The 23,717-nt window shown below is 43.6% G+C and overlaps 1 protein-coding gene across 1 annotated transcript; it reads right to left on the reverse strand.

Moving 5' to 3' along the window:
• Positions 1-12,355: 12,355 nt before the first annotated feature.
• Positions 12,356-23,220, reverse strand: LOC135545018 (NADPH oxidase activator 1-like). Its single transcript, XM_064972682.1, has 16 exons — positions 22,981-23,220; positions 22,240-22,420; positions 22,061-22,143; positions 21,627-21,735; positions 18,916-19,053; positions 18,556-18,663; positions 18,394-18,453; positions 17,883-17,920; positions 17,284-17,422; positions 16,187-16,258; positions 15,645-15,732; positions 15,318-15,430; positions 14,086-14,246; positions 13,817-13,922; positions 13,475-13,598; positions 12,356-13,360 (listed from the first exon to the last, which is right to left on the reverse strand). The coding sequence occupies exons 2-16, from the start codon at positions 22,411-22,413 to the stop codon at positions 13,215-13,217; spliced, it is 1,659 nt and encodes a 552-aa protein (XP_064828754.1). The 5' UTR covers positions 22,414-22,420; positions 22,981-23,220; the 3' UTR covers positions 12,356-13,214.
• Positions 23,221-23,717: the final 497 nt, after the last annotated feature.

Below are 23,717 nucleotides of genomic sequence, written 5' to 3' on the forward strand. Positions count from 1 at the left end.
AAGCACACCTCCCAACTCAATCATCAAGTTTGCAGACGACACAACAGTAGTAGGCTTGATTAGCAACAATGATGAGACAGCCTACAGGGAGGAGGTGAGGGCTCTGGGAGTGTGGTGCCTGGAAAACAACCCCTCGCTCAACGTCAACAAAACAAATGAGATGATGTTTCCGGTTCCGGGTTGGAGCGAGCGGTCGCATCTACACTTCGGTCCGCAGGTAGTATAACTTTTCATTACATTTCATTATAGTACAACGGTTTGATTTGTCTAATCTTAGCAATTTCTTCTTAGCTAGCTACATAGCCGTCTTCGTATCAAAGATAATTGCGTAATTATCGTATTTCGTCGTCCTAACGTAGTCTTCACTGCTATCTGCCCAGCAGCTAGCTAACGTCCACTAGCACAGCAGCTAGCTAACGTCCACTAGCACTGTAGAAACTATTACACTCAACGACTTTATTAGTGTAGTGTTAGCTAGCTACATAGCTGTCTTTGCTGTCTTCGTATCCAAGGTAATTGTGTAGTTTAGAGTGTGTAGACTTAGAGTGATTATCTTAATTTACCGAGGTTAGCTAGCCAGCTATTTGTCGTCCTATTTGTCGTCCTTAACGTAGGAGTCACTGCTAGCTAGCTAGCTAGCTAGCCAACAGCAACAGCTAGCCAACGTCTTCCGAATTGAACTTCAACAACCCGGTCAACATTCCGCCTCGCTCCACAGGTAGTATCACATTTTCATTTCACTTCATTACAGTACAACGGTTTGATTTGTTTGATCGTAGCTAGCTAGCTACATAGCCGTCTTTGTATCGTCTTTGTATCTAAGACAATAAGACAATTGTGTAGTCTGGAGCGATTCTCTAGGTTAGCTAGCCAGCTATTGTCGTTCTTTTAACGTAACGTTACGTAATCAACACTGCTAGCTAGCCAGCTAGCCCCCGAATAGCAGCACTGTAGAAACTATTACACTCGACGGAACGACTTGATTAGTGTAGTGTCAACAACGTAGCCACTGCCAGCTAGCCTACTCCAGCAGTACTGTATCATTTCAATCATTTTAGTCAATAAGATTCTTGCTACGTAAGCTTAACGTTCTGAACATTCGATAAGTGTAGTCAACTTGTCATTCCAATCTCCTTTGCATTAGCGTAGCCTCTTCTGTAGCCTGTCAACTATGTGCCTATCTATCCCTGTTCTCTCCTCTCTGCACAGACCATACAAACGCTCCACACCGCGTGGCCGCGGCCACCCTAATCTGGTGGTCCCAGCGCGCACGACCCACGTGGAGTTCCAGGTCTCCGGTAGCCTCTGGAACTGCCGATCTGCGGCCAACAAGGCAGAGTTCATCTCAGCCTATGCCTCCCTCCAGTCCCTCGACTTCTTGGCACTGACGGAAACATGGATCACCACAGACAACACTGCTACTCCTACTGCTCTCTCTTCGTCCGCCCACGTGTTCTCGCACACCCCGAGAGCTTCTGGTCAGCGGGGTGGTGGCACCGGGATCCTCATCTCTCCCAAGTGGTCATTCTCTCTTTCTCCCCTTACCCATCTGTCTATCGCCTCCTTTGAATTCCATGCTGTCACAGTTACCAGCCCTTTCAAGCTTAACATCCTTATCATTTATCGCCCTCCAGGTTCCCTCGGAGAGTTCATCAATGAGCTTGATGCCTTGATAAGCTCCTTTCCTGAGGACGGCTCACCTCTCACAGTCCTGGGTGACTTTAACCTCCCCACGTCTACCTTTGACTCATTCCTCTCTGCCTCCTTCTTTCCACTCCTCTCCTCTTTTGACCTCACCCTCTCACCTCCCCCCTACTCACAAGGCAGGCAATACGCTCGACCTCATCTTTACTAGATGCTGTTCTTCCACTAACCTCATTGCAACTCCCCTCCAAGTCTCCGACCACTACCTTGTATCCTTTTCCCTCTCGCTCTCATCCAACACTTCCCACACTGCCCCTACTCGGATGGCATCGCGCCGTCCCAACCTTCGCTCTCTCTCCCCGCTACTCTCTCCTCTTCCATCCTATCATCTCTTCCCTCTGCTCATACCTTCTCCAACCTATCTCCTGATTCTGCCTCCTCAACCCTCCTCTCTTCCCTTTCTGCATCCTTTGACTCTCTATGTCCCCTATCCTCCAGGCCGGCTCGGTCCTCCCCTCCCGCTCCGTGGCTCGACGACTCATTGCGAGCTCACAGAACAGTGCTCCGGGCAGCCGAGCGGAAATGGAGGAAAACTCGCCTCCCTGCGGACCTGGCATCCTTTCACTCCCTCCTCTCTACATTTTCCTCCTCTGTCTCTGCTGCTAAAGCCACTTTCTTCCACTCTAAATTCCAAGCATCTGCCTCTAACCCTAGGAAGCTCTTTGCCACCTTCTCCTCCCTCCTGAATCCTCCTCCCGCTCCCCCCCCCCCTCCCTCTCTGCAGATGACTTCGTCAACCATTTTGAAAAGAAGGTCGACGACATCCGATCCTCGTTTGCTAAGTCAAACGACACTGCTGGTTCTGCTCACACTGCCCTACCCTGTGCTCTGACCTCTTTCTCCCCTCTCTCTCCAGATGAAATCTCGCTTCTTGTGACGGCCGGCCGCCCAACAACCTGCCCGCTTGACCCTATCCCCTCCTCTCTTCTCTAGACCATTTCCGGAGACCTTCTCCCTTACCTCACCTCGCTCATCAACTCATCCCAGACCGCTGGCTACGTCCCTTCCGTCTTCAAGAGAGCGAGAGTTGCACCCCTTCTGAAAAAACCTACACTCGATCCCTCCGATGTCAACAACTACAGACCAGTATCCCTTCTTTCTTTTCTCTCCAAAACTCTTGAACGTGCCGTCCTTGGCCAGCTCTCCCGCTATCTCTCTCAGAATGACCTTCTTGATCCAAATCAGTCAGGTTTCAAGACTAGTCATTCAACTGAGACTGCTCTTCTCTGTATCACGGAGGCGCTCCGCACTGCTAAAGCTAACTCTCTCTCCTCTGCTCTCATCCTTCTAGACCTATCGGCTGCCTTCGACACTGTGAACCATCAGATCCTCCTCTCCACCCTCTCCGAGTTGGGCATCTCCGGTGCGGCCCACGCTTGGATTGCGTCCTACCTGACAGGTCGCTCCTACCAGGTGGCGTGGCGAGAATCTGTCTCCTCGCCACGCGCTCTCACCACTGGTGTCCCCCAGGGCTCTGTTCTAGGCCCTCTCCTATTCTCGCTATACACCAAGTCACTTGGCTCTGTCATAACCTCACATGGTCTCTCCTATCATTGCTATGCAGACGACACACAATTAATCTTCTCCTTTCCCCCTTCGGATGACCAGGTGGCGAATCGCATCTCTGCATGTCTGGCAGACATATCAGTGTGGATGACGGATCACCACCTCAAGCTGAACCTCGGCAAGACGGAGCTGCTCTTCCTCCAGGGGAAGGACTGCCCGTTCCATGATCTCGCCATCACGGTTGACAACTCCATTGTTTCCTCCTCCCAGAGCGCTAAGAACCTTGGCGTGATCCTGGACAACACCCTGTCGTTCTCAACTAACATCAAGGCGGTGGCCCGTTCCTGTAGGTTCATGCTCTACAACATCCGCAGAGTACGCCCCTGCCTCACACAGGAAGCGGCGCAGGTCCTAATCCAGGCACTTGTCATCTCCCGTCTGGATTACTGCAACTCGCTGTTGGCTGGGCTCCCTGCCTGTGCCATTCAACCCCTACAACTCATCCAGAACGCCGCAGCCCGCCTGGTGTTCAACCTTCCCAAGTTCTCTCACGTCACCCCGCTCCTCCGCTCTCTCCACTGGCTTCCAGTTGAAGCTCGCATCCGCTACAAGACCATGGTGCTTGCCTACGGAGCTGTGAGGGGAACGGCACCGCAGTACCTCCAGGCTCTGATCAGGCCCTACACCCAAACAAGGGCACTGCGTTCATCCACCTCTGGCCTGCTCGCCTCCCTACCACTGAGGAAGTACAGTTCCCGCTCAGCCCAGTCAAAACTGTTCGCTGCTCTGGCCCCCAATGGTGGAACAAACTCCCTCACGACGCCAGGACAGCGGAGTCAATCACCACCTTCCGGAGACACCTGAAACCCCACCTCTTCAAGGAATACCTAGGATAGGATAAAGCAATCCTTCTCAACCCCCCTTAAATGATTTAGATGCACTATTGTAAAGTGGCTGTTCCACTGATGTCAGAAGGTGAATTCACCAATTTGTAAGTCGCTCTGGATAAGAGCGTCTGCTAAATGACTTAAATGTAAATGTAAATGTAATGATCGTGGACTTCAGGAAACAGCAGAGGGTGCACCCCCATACCTACATCAACTGGACTGCAGTGGAGAAGGTGGAAAGCTTCAAGTTCCTTGGCGTACACATCACTGACAAACTGAAATGGACCACCCACACAGACAGTGTGGTGAAGAAGGAGCAACAGAGCCTCATCAACTTAGTCACCTAAAACCCTCACAAATGTTTACAGATGGACAATTGAAAACATTCTGTCGGGCTCTTTCACCGCCTGGTACGGCAACTGCACCGCCCCCAACCGCAAGGCTCTCCAGAGGGTGGTGCCCAACGCATTACCGGGGACAAACTACCAGCCCTCCAGGATAGGGCTGGGCGATATACCGTATTTTATGATATACCGGTATTGATGCAGGGACCGGTTTGGGTTTTTACTTTACCTTCTATACCGGTATTTGAATGTTTGGTTTGTTAAATGTGATACGCCATGTGTAATTTAAATTGTCATAGTTTACTTCACTACTTGAGTCATCTCTCTCTGCTCTTTCTCTCCATGCCACTTTCTACACAGACCTAGCCACGCTCCCTGTCACTCAAGGAGGGAATTTGATGTTCCTCAACCACGAGACATTTGTGTTCAGTCTGCATGGTCAATGCAGCACATGCAACAATGTTGATGACAACAATGCTGTTTTCACTTTGCTTCTTAATATAAATCCACTAGCGTTCTATAATGGCACTATTAGTTTGTGTTTCTTACATCAGCAAACAGCTAGTTTGTCTTTTCTTAGCAAGTTGCCCTAAATCTTGTGAGATGCTATTTGTTAGCCGCTAATAGCTAGCTAGCTAATAAATGTACTGAGTAAGAGCAAACGCAGCTAGCTAATACAGCCTGATAATACTAGTGATGGTCTGGACCTAAATCAGCATGTTGTTTGCGCAACAGTATCTTCTAAATCAAAGAGGAATATGCAAAGCAAGCATATGTTAGCTACATGAAGTAGCTAAGAGAAAACATGCAATGTAGCCAAAGCTTATAGGGAATTGTTGCCAACTCCTCAGTAAGGAAAGTAGCTACTGGCTGTCCTAAGAGTCGCTAGAAGTAGCTAAATGATGTCATCACCTAATTCGCATAATTGGCCATGTGCATGTAATTGTGATGGACGCTGTAGGAGAGAGAAATAATGTTGTGGGAGAGACAAAAAAAAACACCCAAATATGTTTATAACTACAAATGAGCAAGCTGCAGAGTGGCACACACAGCAAATAAGAACCAGATATTTGAGGTCATACTCCTCCTTCAGCACTTTATGGACCCCATTGTTAATCCCCGTCATAACAGAGGCTTTGTCAGTCTCTATCCCCAGGAGTTTCTCTTTTTTAAGACAACACTTCTCTCGAGGAAAACCACAACAGCACCGGCTATAGATTTGGCATCTCCTCCCTCCAACTCAACAAGCCCCAGAAATGTTGATACAATTGTCTGCTTGGTGTCACTAAAGTACCTTATCACAACCCCCCAGGTACTTTGAAACACTTACATCCGTGGACTCATCGAGAAGGAGGCTGAAACGCTGGTCACCCACATCTGCGACCAACATTTTCAGAAAGTATGGTGCTAGAACACCATTAATAATTTCTGTGCACTTTGAAGTGGGTAGCAGCAGTGGAGTCGGAGAAAGCAGCTCTACATGCTTCTCCAATGTCATCACATGCCAGCATGGAACAGTGTTCAGCGAAAGCTAATGCCATGGTGGCCTCAGCCTTTTTTGCAGAGTCAATTTTTTTAACCATAAATGGCAGCTTGTTTTGGGTGGAACTGTTATAAGGCTTTGCCCTTTGAGTATGTTTTTGAGTTGTCATATTTTTTTACATCACTAAGTTTGGCGTAGAAATCAGCCTTACAATGCAGGCAGTATGCCCGTGTATCATCTCCAATAAATGGCTTCAACCAGCCTTTGAATTCAGGGTTTGATTCACACTCCTTTCTGTATTTTTGAGTGTATAGTTTGACTGAGACATGATGAGCTAGCCAGCTGGACGTTTAGCTTATGTCACAGAGAGGCACACACACAGTGGACAAGGTGAGTAAGTAACTAAGGCTGTGTGAGTCAAATGCAGTGATTTCTTTTTGTGCAGTGGTTTATTTTAGACAAAGAACATTTTACATTTACATCCCTCCCTGAATGTATACCTTGGCGGGATCAGCCAGCGGCGGCTTCCCGCATGCGTTATTCATTTGCAGTCTGGATGTGGAGGGGTGAACATCTCCTGCTCTGACTGCAGCTGGGAGGGACTGCTGTGCGAGGACTGGGCCGTCTGTGAGTGCTTTGGGATGGGGGTGGGGCCCACGGCAGCACCCGCTGCAAATTGAGAAGAGTAAGAACGATACGTGCTTTCACGTCAGTCTCCAAAGGTCTCCAATAACACAAGAAAAAGTCGCTCGTCAATTTTTTAAAAATGTGTCGCTAGAGAGGTCTGAGTGGCAACACTGTATAGGGTCTCCTAGGAAACATTTCTCAACACTTCAGTTCCTATCATGTCACAATAACTCCTCCCTGCCATTTTAATTAGTTGTCATCTCAAACAACACTATTCAAAGTGTCCACTATTATATTCTAACTATAGAATTAGAATAGTCATTCTATTTCCATGGTTCCAACAGTTTTGCTCTAATTCACAAGTCAAATCGCAATTGCAACATTTGGTTAAAAATAAGTCCTAGAATATTTGCCCATATCGTGCAACCCTACGTGGCAGTGTGGAAATTATCTCAATTGAGCAGTGGTGTAAAATACTTCAGTAAAAATACTTTCAAGTACTACTGTGGGAGAAAGATGTACATATAGGGAGAAACATAATACTGTAACACAAGAGAAAGATACACTTTGAGTGCATTTGCCATTCTGGTAAAATGCATTGTCCATTGTATAGGACAGGAGGCCAGAGTAAGGTCATGAGAGCATAGGACAGCTGGACAAACCAAGGTCAGAGGGACATACAAAGGAGGGGGTCAGCAAAATTACCAACTGATGGACTATAGACATAGGCCATATCTTTTTAGGACATGAAGATGCTGAAGGAATGTCAGAAGAGACACATAGTCTACGAGTCCTAATAAGGACAGACATACCAAAGAACACACCAGGCTGAACGTAAGGGGGCCCATAGCATAAGATGGGCATGTATTATTTTTGGGACATGAAGAGGTCTTGTCACCATTATAACTGGACTGAAAGCAGATATGGGCGTTATCGAGCTGAACAAGCAGGATGCACAGATTGGGATATAATGGTGGCATATGGACATGTGGGATGGACTCATATGACTCATATGTTGTATGTGTATCAATCAGAGCCAGTGCTCTGGACAAGTGTGTGTTCCGTGGACCATCTAGGCTTCTGATATGTTTGTATTAAAAGCCGATATTGAATTCACAAGTTCTTGTAAGTGTTAAATTTTGTTACGATTCTCCACGACACTACTTAAGTCGTTTTCTTGGTGTCTGTACTCTACTTTACTATTTTTTATTTTTGACAACTTTTACTTCACTACATTCCTAAGGAAAATACTGTACTTTTTACTCCATACATTTTTCCTGACACCTAAAAGTACTCGTTACATTTTGAATGCTTAGCAGAACAGGAAAATGTTCCAATTCATGCACTTGTCAAGAGAACATTCCTGGTCATCTACTGCCTCTGATCTGGAGGACTCACTAAACACAAACGCTTTGTTTGTAAATTATGTCTGAGTGTTGGTGTGCCCCTGGTTATCCGTACATTAAAAAATTTAAAAATAAATGGTGCCATCTGGTTTGCTTAATATAAGGAATTTGAAATGATTTCTACTTTTACTTTTGATGCTTAAGTACATTTTATCAATTACATTTACTTTTGATACTTAAGTATATTGAAAACCAAATCCTTTTAGACATTTACTCAAGTAGTATTTTACTGGGTGACTTTCACTTTAACTTGAGTGATTTTCTATTAACGTATCTTTATTTTTACTCAAGTATAACAATTGAGTACTTTTTCCACCACTGCAATTGAGTGCAGGAAATGCAGAAATGATAAAAGGGCTGAAATTTGTTTTGGTTGAAGTTGAATTGAACAGTATAAAACAATCAGAATGGAGAAAGACTAATTGAAATCACTTAGAATGTATGTGTTGCCACCCTAGGATCACTCACTACTCGTAAAGCAAACGTAAAACTTGTATTATTCAAAAACTAAAAATACCGTCAAATACTGTCATTACCGTCCAATTAAAAAAAAAATACCATGATATAATATTTTGGCCATATTGCCCAGCCCTCCTCCAGGACACCGACACCGACACCACCCGATGTCACAGGAAGGCCAAAAGGATAATCAAGGACATCAACCACACGAGCCACTGCCTGTTCACCCCGCTATCATCCAGGAGGTGAGGTCAGTACAGGTGCAACAAAGCTGGGACAGAGAGACTGAAAAACAGCTTCTATCTCAAGAACATCAGACTGTTAAACAGCCATCACTAGCACATTAGAGGCTGCTGCCTATAGGCATAGACTAGGAATCACTGCCCACTTTAAGGAATGGAGGACTAGTCACTTTAATAATGTTTATGTATCTGGTATTACTCATCTCATATGTATATACTGTCTTCTACACTATTCTACGGTATCTTAGTCACTTAGTAATGTGTAAATATCTTGCATTACTCATCTCATATGTATATACTGTGTTCTATACTATTCTACGGTATCTTTGTCACTTAATGCTTACATATCTTGCATTACGCATCTCATATGTATACTGTATACTGTTTTTTCTGTACTATTCTACTGTATCTTAGTCCGTTCCGCTCTGACATCGCTCGTCCATATGTATATAGTCTTAATTAATTCCTACTTAGATTTTTGTGTATTGGGTATCTGTTGTGAAATTTTTTAGATATTACTTGTTAGATAGTACTGCACTGTCAGAGATAGAAGCACAAGCATTTCGCTACACCCGCAATAACATCTGCTAATCACGTGTGACCAATACAATTTGATTTGATGCAGCACTCCATCACTCTCCTTCTTGGTCAGATAGCCCATACACATTCTGGAGGCCTGTTGGGTCATTGTCCTGTTGAAAATCAATTGATAGGCCCACTAAGCGCAAACCAGATGGGATGGTCTATCGCTGCAGAATTCTGTGGTAGCCATGCTGGTAAGTGTGTTTTAGTAGTAGTAAGTGTGTCCTCCTCCATGCTTCATGGTGGGAACCATCCGTTCACCTACTCTGCGTCTCACAAAGACACAGCGGTTGGAACCAAAAATCTCCAATTTGAACTCATCAGACCAAAGGACAGATTTCCCTGGTCTAATGTCCATTGCTCATGTTTCTTGGCCCAAGCAAGTCTCTTCTTCTTATTGGTGTCCTTTAATAGTAGTTACTTTGCAGCAATTCGACCATGAAGGCCTGGTTCACACAGTCTTCTCTGAACAGTTGATGTGAGATGTGTCTGTTACTTGAACTCTGTGAAGCATTTATTTGGGCTGCAATCTGAGGTGCAGTTAACACTAATGCACCTATCCTCTGCAGCAGAGGTAACTCTGGGACTTCCTTTCCTGTGCCGGTCCTCATGAGAGCCAATTTCATCATAGCGCTTGATGGTTTTTGCGACTGCACTTTTAAAGTTCTTGACATTTTCCGCATTGACTGACATTCATGTCTTAAAGTAATGATAGACTGTCATTGATCTTTGCTTATTTGAGCTGTTCTTGCCATAATATGGACTTGGTCTTTTACCAAATAGGCCTATCTTCTGTATACCACCCCTACCTTGTCACAACAAAACTGATTGGCTCAAATGCATTAGGAAGGAAAAAAATTCCACAAATTAACTTTCAATAAGGCACACCTGTTAATTGAAATGCATTCCAGTTGACTACCTCATGAAGCTGGTTGAGAGAATGCCAAGAGTGTGCAAAGCTGTCATCAAGGAAAAGGGTGGCTCTTTTGAAGAATCTAAAATATATTTTGATTTGTTTAACATTTTTTTTGGTTACTACATGATTCCATGTTTTATCATAGTTTTTATGTAATCAATATTATTTCGAGGCGCTGCTGCACCTTCTTCACCACACTGTCTGTGTGGTTGGACCATTTCAGTTTGTCCGTGATGTGTATGCCGAGGAACTTAAAACTTTCTACCCTCTCCACCACTGTCCCGTCGATGTGGATAGGGGGGTGCTCCCTCTGCTGTTTCCTGAAGTCCACAATCATCTCCTTTGTTTTGTTGACGTTGAGTGTGAGGTTATTTTCCTGACACCACACTCCGAGGGCCCTCACCTCCTCCCTGTAGGCCGTCTCGTCGTTGTTGGTAATCAAGCCTACCACTGTAGTGTCGTCTGCAGACCTTATGAAAGTTGCCCAGTATACCCATAACCTTGTAACAAGTCAAATTTAGTGATACATGAACTTGACATTTCTGCCATCTATTGTGACATTGTTGGAGGATAACCAACCTTTTCTTAGCTGCTATAAATGCTTGGCTACACAGTTTCTTCAGACAACAGTCTCCGGTATCAACATTGCTAAGCAAACAAAACAGGCAGAAGGGAGAATCTGTAGACATGCTGAGATAAGAAAACATACTCTTTGCCAGAATTCAGCCAGCCTTCACAAGACCCTAACATATACAAACATGTCCCATGTTGTGTTTTACACCTCCAGCAGAGGAATGACATTTCTTTTTTTCCCAGTATCGCTGGCATATAGTATGTTCTATGGATGGTCTTAAACTACAGTAATTTATGTCTGACATTATATATACATGACTGGGCATTCAAACATATCTGTATCTATTCATCATCATCATCATCAATAGCTTTTCCTCAGATGTTTTGTTTTACATGTCATCTGAAAAATGCCTGCGGGTGGCGACAGAGATCATTGCGACTTGGTCTGCATCTTTCATGCTGCTGGCGGTCAGAGAGACGTTTTTTAGGATTAAATATTTTTGTTGTCCTCTAGATTATTTGGAAAGGGTCCGTTTTCTGCTTTATATGCGTTACCCTATCTATTGTATTAAAAACACATCTTTATTCACACTCAGAATTCGCTGTTTCAATTTAGGTAGCCTACCTCTCCTCGTTGGGCGTGAGAGTTCAAGCGCGCCTAGTATGTCTGGTCTCGTTAAAATAGTGTAGGCTGGGTGGAGAATCACGTGGTAGTTAATTTAAATATGAAATTAACTTAAATATGATTAGACTGTAGTTTACTACAGTGTCTGTAAGTAAATATGCTTTTGATAATGGAAAGAAGTGGAGGGCGCTCAACCAACGTGAGTCAAAGTGCAATATTCTTTTGGAATCATCATTGAGGAAAAAAGAAAAGGCACACAACACGCGCAAAGGTTAGACTACTATGTTAAGCGAGCGTTGAACCTTTTCATTTTCAATAACTATTGATTATCCATTTATTTGTATCTGCCTTGTAAAAGGTAGACTATATCCTATAGGCCTATGCAAAATGTAGGAAGTGTCGTTGTCATAATTCTTGCTGCTTCAAGTTCAGTAGCCATACCTGCGACATCAGGTGATTGTGTGGTCTCAATTAAATAGAGTAGGCTATAGCATATGCATGGGCGAAGAAGCACGGGGCAGTTCTCTTTCCGAGGAAATGCCTTCCTAAATACTTTACTATATTGCCTAGAAATAGATCACCCATATTTCTCCTTCTGATAATCTTCCAACTCCTAAAAGGTAGGCTATACAAATAGCTCAAGAGAAAGTGCAAGTCTCTCCTACTCTACTCTCTTCAAACTACATCTAGCATACTGGCTGCCCAGTAATACAGATAGCTTAATATTATGGCCATGTGCCGAATCTTTGGTAATTTAAACTATTTCTTAAGTTATTTTTGCGCATCTGATATTGACTATAGGGCGCAAAATGTCTTGGACCATGGCTGGCAAGTAAGCTGAGTCACATACGCCTAAAACAACATTGAGGGACTGTGGTTGGGTTTGGGACACGTTCTTGCAGTAGCAGGTGGGAGTCAGACAGAAAGCCAGCAGTGCGGGTGGTTGCAGGTGGAGTGCGATATGAAAAACTGCAGATTAAGAAATCAGTCCTGCTCAGACCTCTACTGTGCACCATGACAGTGGAGCCTGTAATGTTAGAGCTGTTTATTACTGTGTCAGTGTGAAAAGCAGGGAATTAGCTAGGGAAACTGATAGATCAATAAAGTTACATTGCCATACTGACTAATAAAAACTCACATTGCACTGAAAAAACATTAGAATATCAATTTTCAATCATTTGGCTGATGGTTTCATCATTTGATTCAGGTCTAGTGTGATCATTCAGGTCTAGTGTGATCAAAAATCATAGCTAACATTAGCCAACCTTTTGCCAGCTCTCTCTTTCTAACGGTACATCAAGTTGTGAAAGCTTCACAAGTTCATTTACTTCTGTTGAAACAGAACAAAACGAAGGCCAAAAAACATTTCCATACAAACAACTGCTGTTAGATAGTAATAATAGCCACCTCATATCGCTATCTGATAGATAGCTAGATGCTAGAACTGACCTGGCTGTGGTAGCTACAGTACTAGCTAGCGTAGCTAATTCATTCACCTCAGTAGCTAACGTTACATGTCAGTTACAATACTAGCTCAGCACTGCGAATAAACACTAGTTACCTTGTCAGTTACATCAGTCGCCTAAAGAGTAGCCAATTTTTACAACTCTGTGAAAAAGCGCAACACATACACACTGAACTATGCTCAACTCTCCCGTGCCGGTCCAGCCACCCTTCCAGAAAACTTGCCTTCAGACAGCCTGTCAGCCTGCTCTGTGGTATCCGAGCGGTCCTAAATCCAGCTGGCTGAACACTCCAAACAGCCTACCCGACCACTCGGAGGCATGGTCCTAAAGCACACCTTTGCCTCTTTTTTGTATCACATTGCAATGCAACAACTGGGGAGGCAAAAATGCCATTTTAGAATGTGGGGGGGACATGACCCCCCCTGTCCCCAGTGAAAGTTGCACCCCTGGTTGTGGGGGTCTCTTCTTCCCGGTAGGCAAAACAGCTGGGGAAGATGCCAATGTAACCAGCACAGTGTCCCTCCAGCCACTCCTCGTTGACTGGTAGACAGATGGGGGAAAGAGGGGGGGAGAGTCATTTGTCAGAACAGGAGGTTACGCACTTACTGTGCACTTAAAAAGCACAAGACTTCATAATTTCTCATTCTCCATTACCTTCACTGAGAATGTCAATAGAGTCTCCCTCACTGAACTCCAAGTCCTCTGGGCCCTCTGCTGCATAGTCATACAGTGCCACCATCTGGTAGAGAATGGTACGGTTGTCCAGGCGGTCCTCAGTCTGACACAGGGAGAGCAGAGGAACATAACAAGTTATTTTTTACTCAGAAATTAGCCACACAATACATTGATGAATTTAAATTCAAAATGGCCCTGTGCTACATACAGTATATTGTACTATTGATTATTCCAGAGGGATACACTATAGGTCTTTGTCCAAAATGGCACCCTATTCCCTATATGCTGCAATACATTTTGCCTGAGTCCTGTGGATCTCACCTGGCACCACAGTGTGGTTCTGCCTGCCTCTGCCACCTCCAGCAGGGCCCTGAGCCCCTCCTCCCCATCCAGAGGCTTCAGCACCTGGGAGCCATGCTGCCTGTGTCTGAGGGGTAAGGAGAGGAAGAGGAGGAGGAAGGAGGGGAGGAGAGGGAATGGGAGAAAGGAAGAGGGGGGGGTAAAGTGGACACACATGAGGGTGAGTGGTTATATTTTAGTGCGATAGCATCACTGAAATGACAGAAATGGGTTGGCAGGTCTGCAGTTACCTGAGGCGCAAGTGTGAAGCTGGCTGCCCCAATTTGTGTGCAATTCTCTCCTGTAGGTCATCGTACGGCGTGCCTAAAGGGACACTCAGAGCCACGGTGTATCTGTAATGCACCTTTACCACCACAGACCCAGCCTCTGCTCCCTGAGGTGAAGTGGGATCCTGTAAGAAAACATGTAAATTCTATGGCATGGGAAGTATCTGCACAAAAAAAAATTAACAAATTCTGCAAAAAGCACTTTCTACATGTATGTATAGGAAACAAACATGAGTGAATGATCATAAGGAAGCTTTCAGAAAAAACGTATCTCCTGACAGTATAACTGGATTGGCAGCTTTTGCCTGGACAGAGATGGGGAAGTCTAGTCTAGTGTAGAACACTCTCCCTGAAACCTCTCTTTCCCCTAGCCAGCCAGTCAGGCATCATATTGGAAAGTATAGCAGCCTTCACACGAGAAGTCCATTACATTTTGGCACAGGCATCAGGGAGATTTTAAGAGGTCATTTCTTCTTATGAAAAAAATTCAGGTCAATGACATGCTGAGGCACAAAATAACATATTTTTTATCTGACATCTCACTCTCATAGGCATTCTCTCGACTTAATCAGGGCACATCATCAGCATTCTATTCATTACACCACTACAACACTTTATGAGTCATAAAATGATTTTCTATTTATACACAACTCCATCAGAATAATGTATATGTAAACCATATGTAAACCCAGCTGGAAGGAAGTATAGTATAACATAGTTTGTGGGGGTCAAGTGATTACTCCTGTACACCTGCACATTGAATAAGGTGCTGGCACTGACCTGTATATACTTGCATTCTCACGCTTCTTTAACTCACATTGTAGTTGTTGTGAGTTTTTTGAAAATATATATCTTTCTGTAATTATCTATATTATTATCATCATCACTGCTTTGTTGGGAAATAGCCTTCAAGGTAAGAATTTCCCTGTACTGTTTCATACCTCTTGTTTCCTGTGCACATGGAAAATAAACGTTGAAACCTTGACCCTTCTTTGAATCATGCTGATACACATTCTGTGAGATATCCTACAGTACAACTTGAGGACAGATCGACTACATATTTTCACCTGCTATCTTTAGAGGAATAAATGACATGATCATCATCTTAATTTTATCTTTAAAATGTATTATTTCGCTGGTGATTAACAGCTACAAACTCAGATACAAACACTGATTAAGTCAGGCCCTTTACTCACCAGTTCAGTGGGGCTGTCTACTGTGGATGTGTACTTGCGTAGCGGGGTGGAACTGATTGGTGGGTGGGTGGCAGAGGCATAGGATGGTGGTGGTGTCTGTCTAACTGGGCTCTCTGCAGATGAATTACAGTACGACATTAAAACACTCAGTGAAGAGGCTTTCAAAATGATCACATTTATACCAGTAGGACTGTACATGGGAATGCCAGAATGACGACTGTTATAATTAAATAAACAACAAAAGGTGCTTTAGTTTAGATGGATTCTGGCCTGGCTCCATCCCCTTGTCCTGTCCTCTGCCAGAGGGGTTAAATGAGTTGAGCCTACCCTGAGGAGATGCTATGGGGCTGGGCTGGTTCTGTGGGCGAGTGGGCGGCCTGAGGCCCGGTGGGAGGGGGATCCCACTGGGAATACTCTGTGGAGGACACATCAGAACAGGGTAGTCAAGGTAACAGATCTCTCTCTGTGCTTTCCATTACAGCAGTGAACTATCCAGAGAGGCTGGGCTAATAATTGCTATTCCTTTTATGACGCCTCTCTCCCTCATCGTTAAAATCCAAGGGAATTCAACAAGCCTGTCTGTCCTCTACATCTAGAAGTGTTAAGCAGGTGCAACTTTAGTACATTGTGATACAGCAACTTCTTCCCTGACACATCACTTTTCCCCCACTAAGTCCGGGGGGGGGGGGGGTACAGTGGAGATAATGCTCTGTTCAGCATTCCTCTAAAATTGAAAATTGAGAGATTAAATAGCCCAAATTTAAAAAAAAAAAAATGTAAATGAAGCTGCTCCTAAATGTAGTGGCACATTTAGTTCACCTCTATAACAGACATTGTCTTTGTAAAATAATAGAAACGCAAAATCTTACTTTATTATTTCTCCTGCCTTTGGACTTCTTGATATCCACTGGGTCTAGCAGTGTCATGGGGACAAGTCCTTTCTAAATGAAGAAATAAATTCAAAATGAAAGATGAGTGGTAGTCAAATATCAAAAGGCATAGATACACAATCATACAGAAAGAAGACAGGCCACAATAAAATGAGTAGGTGCACTGGCGTAGTGGAAACCCCCGCAGTCCCCATTGTCCAATTTATTTGTTAATTTTTTATAAATCTTTTTTTTTCATTTCCACACGTAGCAAGCGAAGTGTTTGTGTTGTCCAGTCTAGATGGTAGTAGGTGAGGCAGACAGACAATATAGTTGTCATGCATTTAATTAGCCCATTTCTCAGCCGCCTCGGCCTTCTCACCTGATTGGCTATCAAGTATCAAAAAAGTGAAATGAATCAGGTTGAACTCGGGTGGAGTGAGTGCGTTGTTCAAGATGGATAAACAAAAGGCAAGAAAGACCAGGGTTGCACAAAAACACTGTAAAAAATCAATCTTGTGCCAAATTACTGAGGATAAGCATCCTCAAAGCTACCACCTCGTCCTCGGATTACGAAACACCATCGCAGAAGGAAGCTAGTAGACCTAGTTATGCAGCAGCCAGCACTAACAACCTCCCATTCCCGACAGAGCCCCTGCTGCCCTTGCCCGGCAATGAGTGGCCTTGCTCCTCCTCTTCTTCCTCCCCTCAAGAATAGTGACAGTTCCTCTAGTGATAGTCCCTCCTTCTCCACCTCCTCTCCCAGAAAACCAAGCTGATGACTGCCAGAGACCCAGCGGCGCTCATGATAGCAACCTCCATTTTGTGAACACTGGTAAGCCTACGAGTGATGGAACGGATAGCCCCGACAGCGTGGAGTCCAAGTTCCAATGTGTAATATAAATAGTCTATCAGTTAAATACTGTATACAGCTATAAATGGCCTACTAGCCTATCAATTGCCAGACAGCTCTTGTGAGCAGCACAGCCTCGTCTGGAATGTGGAAGTATTGCATTGTTCTTATGTGCTTTGTAATTCAAGCATCATTGATAGCTTCTACTATGGAGTAGCGACCACTAGTTACAGGGGTCTTTCACCTGTCCATCGTGTATGACCGTGGCCAGTCCATCTCTTTCCATATCACTGAAGACAAACACAATGGCTCCCCCTGGCACCGTCAGCTGACCAGGGCCCCCGGATATGTAAGGGGTACGCAGACACATGTAGCGAGAATCCCTACGGGGAGGCAAATACACCATTAGAAGTAAAGGGTAAACATGCACACTACCATGCTTTTCTCACTTGTAGTGCAGAGAGTGAAAACCCCAAATGTTATTTTACCTTTATTTAACTAGGCAAGTCAGTTAAGAACAAATTCTTATTTTCAATGACGGTGGGTTAACTGCCTGTTCAGGGGCAGAATGACAGATTTGTACCTTGTCAGCTCAGGGATTTGAACTAGTAACCTTTCGGTTACTTGTCCAATGCTCTAACCACTGCCGCACCAAAAATAAACTCACACAATTTTACTTTTGGACACCATGTCACTCAACCCACCATATTAACACCATATTATATTCTTTAGATTCAAATATCAGCTCTGAGCTTTTCCTATGATGTCCCTGCTCATTTTCCTGCTCCAATGACATTCATTTTGGGAACATAATTAAATATCAATGTGAATAATGTAACTTACTCCACTCTATCCACCTTGGGCTCGTAGTATCCAGGTTTCTGTTCAGAGGACAGAGTCACAGTCAGAGGGAGAAGCAGAAGGCATGGGCTTTGGGCTGTGTCCCAAATGGTACCCTATTCCCTTTATAGTGCACTACTTGGGTGTGGGGTGGGGGGCAGAAAATAATAATAATGTGTACATTGCAAATTGACCACAATTAATCCCAAAAAGAGATTGTATTTGAAAATAACAATAATGTCATACCTTAATCACATTGAGACATACAGTATGTCTATTTTTTTTTGGGGGGGGGGATACTTGGGAACAGATGTCCTAAAATAAAGTCAATTTCTGCTGAGCTTCTTGTAATTTTACAGTCATTTTTTTTTACCCAAAACTGTATTTTTTCAAATATTTGAAGGGATAAAAAAAAAACTGCCTGTTGCCGACCCCTGAAATAGTGTGCCATTTATGATGCACACAAGGTTCTGTGTAATTCCAATGCTGTTCTAACAGCATTACTCAGCCTTACCTGAACCCTGAGAGGTTCAAATCCACCAAAGTCATCATTGGGAATCATAGAGGAAATGACCTGAAAGCACAGGAAAGGCCAATCTGCGATTAAATCTGATTCAATTCGCACGCACACATACACACACACAGAGAGACAGAGAGTGGTGTGGATTTACTGTACCTTTGGTTTGCCCAGGAAGTCTCTCTCTCCCAGCTGTTCTACGTCCTGTTTCCTGGGGCGGAACACCTGCCCCTCTGGCACCAGGAGGACAGGCAGCACCTCTCCCCTCTGGGGATGGACACACACGCACGCATGCACGCGCACACACAAAGAGAGAGAGAGAGAGTAACTCAGCACAAAGAGAAATGTAGCCATGTAGAACAGGACACCACACACCATCATGCCAATGTCAAAAGACTATGTGGGGATATAGCCAGGACTTTTCCCTGGCCATGTGACTTGATCAGTGAGAAACAACCTCTGGTTCTTTGTGGGGAGATTTCCGATGTCTTTAGTGAATGTTTCTGATCGTGTACTTACAGAGATCATGTCTAAAGCCACCTCCATGTTCCCTCCTCGCCCCCCTCTTCCTTTCTCCTGGGAGGCTGAGATCAGAATGTCCCGGGCTTTGTCCAACTGGTCCAGTCTAGAGTGGACAGCTGCTGTGTTGTACAAGACCTGGACAACCATAGAGAGACTGTCACAACTGACACCTTATTCCTTATATAGTGCACTCGATTCCCTATCTTCTGTACTATTTTTAACCAGAGCCCTATGTGCACTGGTCAAAAGTAATGCAGTATAGGAATAGTGGGCCATAATAACAAAATCAAATCAAACTTTATTTGTCACAACACAACAAGCCCTTAAGTAAGCATTTCATGGTAAGGTTGTATTCGGTACGTGACAAATAAAGTTTGATTTGATCTTGTTGTACACTCTCCATATGCTCACACAGACAAGTAATACTCAACAACAGCCCATGAGAGAGTTAAATTATGCTGCAATTGAAAACTTTGGTGACGCCTCATCCCTTAACAAAAAGATATAGATTTGTCTGGGTGCTACAGACAATATGTAATTCAACTTGAATCAATAAAGGTCTCACAAATGTGGTTAATAAACCAAAAACAATAAACACATTTGTTCTAGCTGATAGATTTGGGGAAATAAATTCCTATGCAATTCCTATGTCAAGAATGCCTTCGCCTGACAGACAGACACATAGTCGGTAGCCCAGATTGAGACAAACACAGCCACAGGTGAACATGGGGTAGGAATGTGTAATATGTCTTATCTTCATTATGAGAGGTATTTAATATTGTGTAACCTCAGAAACTCCCCCCCCCCCCTTCCTTCAATGAGGCTTTGTCAAAGAACCCTACCAGGTGGTGTATCTGGCTTCTGAACTGCACAATGAAAGTGTTGACATATTGGAACTGGGGATATTCTCATATTTCTCAGTGTACACCCCAAATGGCACCCTATTTCCTATATAGTGCACTTCTTTTGACAAGAGCCCTATTATAACAAGTCACATGACCAACATTTGTGCCCTTTAAAGAGAATAGGGTGGCATTTGGGATGCAAACTTAATTCAAATATCTGACACCATTATATCTGACACTATATACATTTGGATTGTCATAGATCCATTTAGAATCTTGTTTAATCATACTTTACTCCACTACTGGTACCTGGTGCACACATATAAGGTAAAAACTACACCTGCACGGAGATCCTATTTTATTACAGTTCTAATACAGAATGTTATTATATGTACACCTATAAGACTGTGGTGTAAGTCTACACCTATAAGTTACAAGTCCACCGGTAGGATCACGGTGTTAGTATGATACAAGTCCACCTATAGCATCACAGTGTTAGTATGATACAAGTCCACCTATAGGATCACGGTGTTAGTATGATACAAGTCCACCTATAGGATCACGGTGTTAGTATGATACAAGTCCACCTGTAGGATCACGGTGTTAGTATGATACAAGTCCACCTATAGCATCACGGTGTTAGTATGATACAAGTCCACCTATAGGATCACGGTGTTAGTATGATACAAGTCCACCTATAGGATCACGGTGTTAGTATGATACAAGTCCACCTATAGGATCACGGTGTTAGTATGATACAAGTCCACCTATAGGATCACGGTGTTAGTATGCTACAAGTCCACCTATAGGATCACGGTGTTAGTATGATACAAGTCCACCTATAGGATCACGGTGTTAGTATGATACAAGTCCACCTATAGGATCACGGTGTTAGTATGATACAAGTCCACCTATAGGATCACGGTGTTAGTATGATACAAGTCCACCTATAGGATCACGGTGTTAGTATGATACAAGTCCACCTGTAGGATCACGGTGTTAGTATGATACAAGTCCACCTATAGCATCACGGTGTTAGTATGATACAAGTCCACCTATAGGATCACGGTGTTAGTATGATACAAGTCCACCTATAGGATCACGGTGTTAGTGTGATACAAGTCCACCTATAGGATCACGGTGTTAGTATGATACAAGTCCACCTATAGGATCACGGTGTTAGTATGATACAAGTCCACCTATAGCATCACGGTGTTAGTATGATACAAGTCCACCTATAGGATCACGGTGTTAGTATGATACAAGTCCACCTATAGGATCACGGTGTTAGTATGATACAAGTCCACCTATAGGATCACGGTGTTAGTATGATACAAGTCCACCTATAGGATCACGGTGTTAGTATGATACAAGTCCACCTATAGGATCACGGTGTTAGTATGATACAAGTCCACCTATAGGATCACGGTGTTAGTATGATACAAGTGTACGCTTTTAAGAGCATGGTGTTAGTATGATACAAGTGTACGCTTTTAAGAGCATGGTGTTAGTATGATACAAGTGTACGCTTTTAAGAGCATGGTGTTGGTATGATACAAGTGTACGCTTTTAAGAGCATGGTGTTAGTATGATACAAGTGTACGCTTTTAAGAGCATGGTGTTAGTATGATACAAGTGTACGCTTTTAAGAGCATTGTGTTAGTATGATACAAGTGTACGCTTTTAAGAGCATTGTGTTAGTATGATACAAGTGTACGCTTTTAAGAGCATTGTGTTAGTATGATACAGGTGTACGCTTTTAAGAGCATTGTGTTAGTATGATATAAGTGTACGCTTTTAAGAGCTTTGTGTTAGTATGATACAAGTGTACGCTTTTAAGAGCATGGTGTAAGTCTTTTGTACCTGCCAACTGTAGAGCTTGTAGCGTAGCCCCAGCTGTTTGTAATCAATGACCATGTTCCCTCTCATGTGTTTCTGAGCCGAGGTACAGTCATTCAGAGCCTCCTCCAGCCTGCACACATACCCACACACACACACACACACACACACACACACACACACACACACACACACACACACACACACACACACACACACACACACACACGCATGCACGCACCACACACATACCCACACACAGCAGCAAGGAGGTGTCAGATATAATGGCTATCAGCTAAATGTCTCTTGTAATCCAAAGAATGAATAAACAGTGATTTGCCTTCATAGGTTAACCAATGTCTAAAAACTGTACAGACTCAACCTGTTGTTTACTTTAATAAAAGACAGAACATCAGTAGACCTAAGAGGAACCATAATGTTGTACAGTGATCACTTACCTGCTAGCCATCATGAATGCTCCAGCTCTTTGGAAGAAGCCAACTGCAAGTCGCTCATCCTTTGCTATGGTCTGGTCTAGAGCCTTGGCAACACAGGGTGACAGATAAATATGACACACACACACACGTGCACACCCATACACTCCAGATATTGATTAATCACTCTCCTCCAGACTGACCTGGATGGCAGGCTCCAGCTGCCCCAAGGCGAGGTGAGCAGAGGCGGTCAGAAACAGAGTCCGGGAGGTAGGTTCAGTGATCTGGTTGAGTTTAGACAGGGCTCCCTGCCAGTCTCTGGCATCCACTGCCTTTACCGCCTCGTCCCACAACCGCAGAAACTCTGTGTACAACATCCTCCTCCTGTGGTATGAAGTTTTATATAAAGGACAAGTTATACCACAAAACATTTAGGACAAGTGGGAAGCAGAAGAATTGTATACTGCAATTTTAAAGAGAATCGGGTACATCCATTTTCACACTTTTAAATGTTTGATATAGAGCCATTGTAGTTTATATCGCCCCTGTTGTTTTTCAAAACCCAGACTCCATAATTAACCGATAACCTTGACAAGTCTGAGTGCAATGAAGAAAATAACGAGATTACACTGAGAATTTCATGTAGGCCTACAATGTAATAACTGGACGACCTGGTGTGGTAGCCTTTAAGAAGGGGGGGGGGGATAACACAACAAATAAAATAATTAGCTGATCTTCATCATTAAACAAGAACAACCAGCTTTGTGCTCATACTCAGCAGACGTGGCAGGGAGATCTTGATTGGGTGACTTTTAAAGAGTATGCCAGTCTTTCACATGTAATAATCAACCACATGCAAGCAAGAAGGACTTCCTTAAATATATCTTGCCTTTAAATATGTATTTAAATCATTGTTAAATATATACAAAAAAAGGGTTACTTACAGGTTCTCCCTCTAACACTTAAAACATAAACAAGAAGAGAATCCTATGGTCAGTTATAGGTTCCTGGTAAAGTATTCCACCTGAGCACCTTGAGTCTCCCTCAGGATGGTAGGGAAAGCTGCATAATTTGGCGACAGCAGTGAGTGAGCCACAACCCTGCTCTACAAGGAAGTCAGTTGCATTCCCTGGAGTGGGTAGGTTGAGCAAGCAAACAAGGCACGGAATGCACCTGGGCTGTTTCTCAAATGGAACCCTATTCCCTAAATAGGGCACTACTCTTGACCAGGGTCCAAAAGTCAAAAGTAGTATATTATATAGAGAATAGGGTGCCATTTGGGACATACTCCAGGAGACAGTGACAATAGCAAGAACACAATAGCTTCAATTACAAAGTTTTACTGATTCACAAAGGGCGAGACTACAGTTGAAGTCACACACCCACTGAGGTTGACTTAGGTCATGCATGATTCACACTTTTTATAACACACTCATTATGAAACTAGGACACATTCACTTACATTCTGGTAATTCAAATTTACCTTTGAAACTTGGGACTTTAAATGGATGTTCAAGAAGAGGAAGATGGAAGGAAAATATATTTGCCATTGGGTTTTTACCTGTCTACCAGAGCTGCTTTCCTTGAGCGCTCACCTTTCCAATTGAATGATTAGTTGGCTTAACTGTTTTACAAGCTATGTCGTGTTAAAGAACAGGTTCAGCTTTTTATTTTTTTATTT

This window comes from Oncorhynchus masou, chromosome 1 (assembly GCF_036934945.1).
Source record: "Oncorhynchus masou masou isolate Uvic2021 chromosome 1, UVic_Omas_1.1, whole genome shotgun sequence".
NCBI lineage: Eukaryota > Metazoa > Chordata > Actinopteri > Salmoniformes > Salmonidae > Oncorhynchus > Oncorhynchus masou.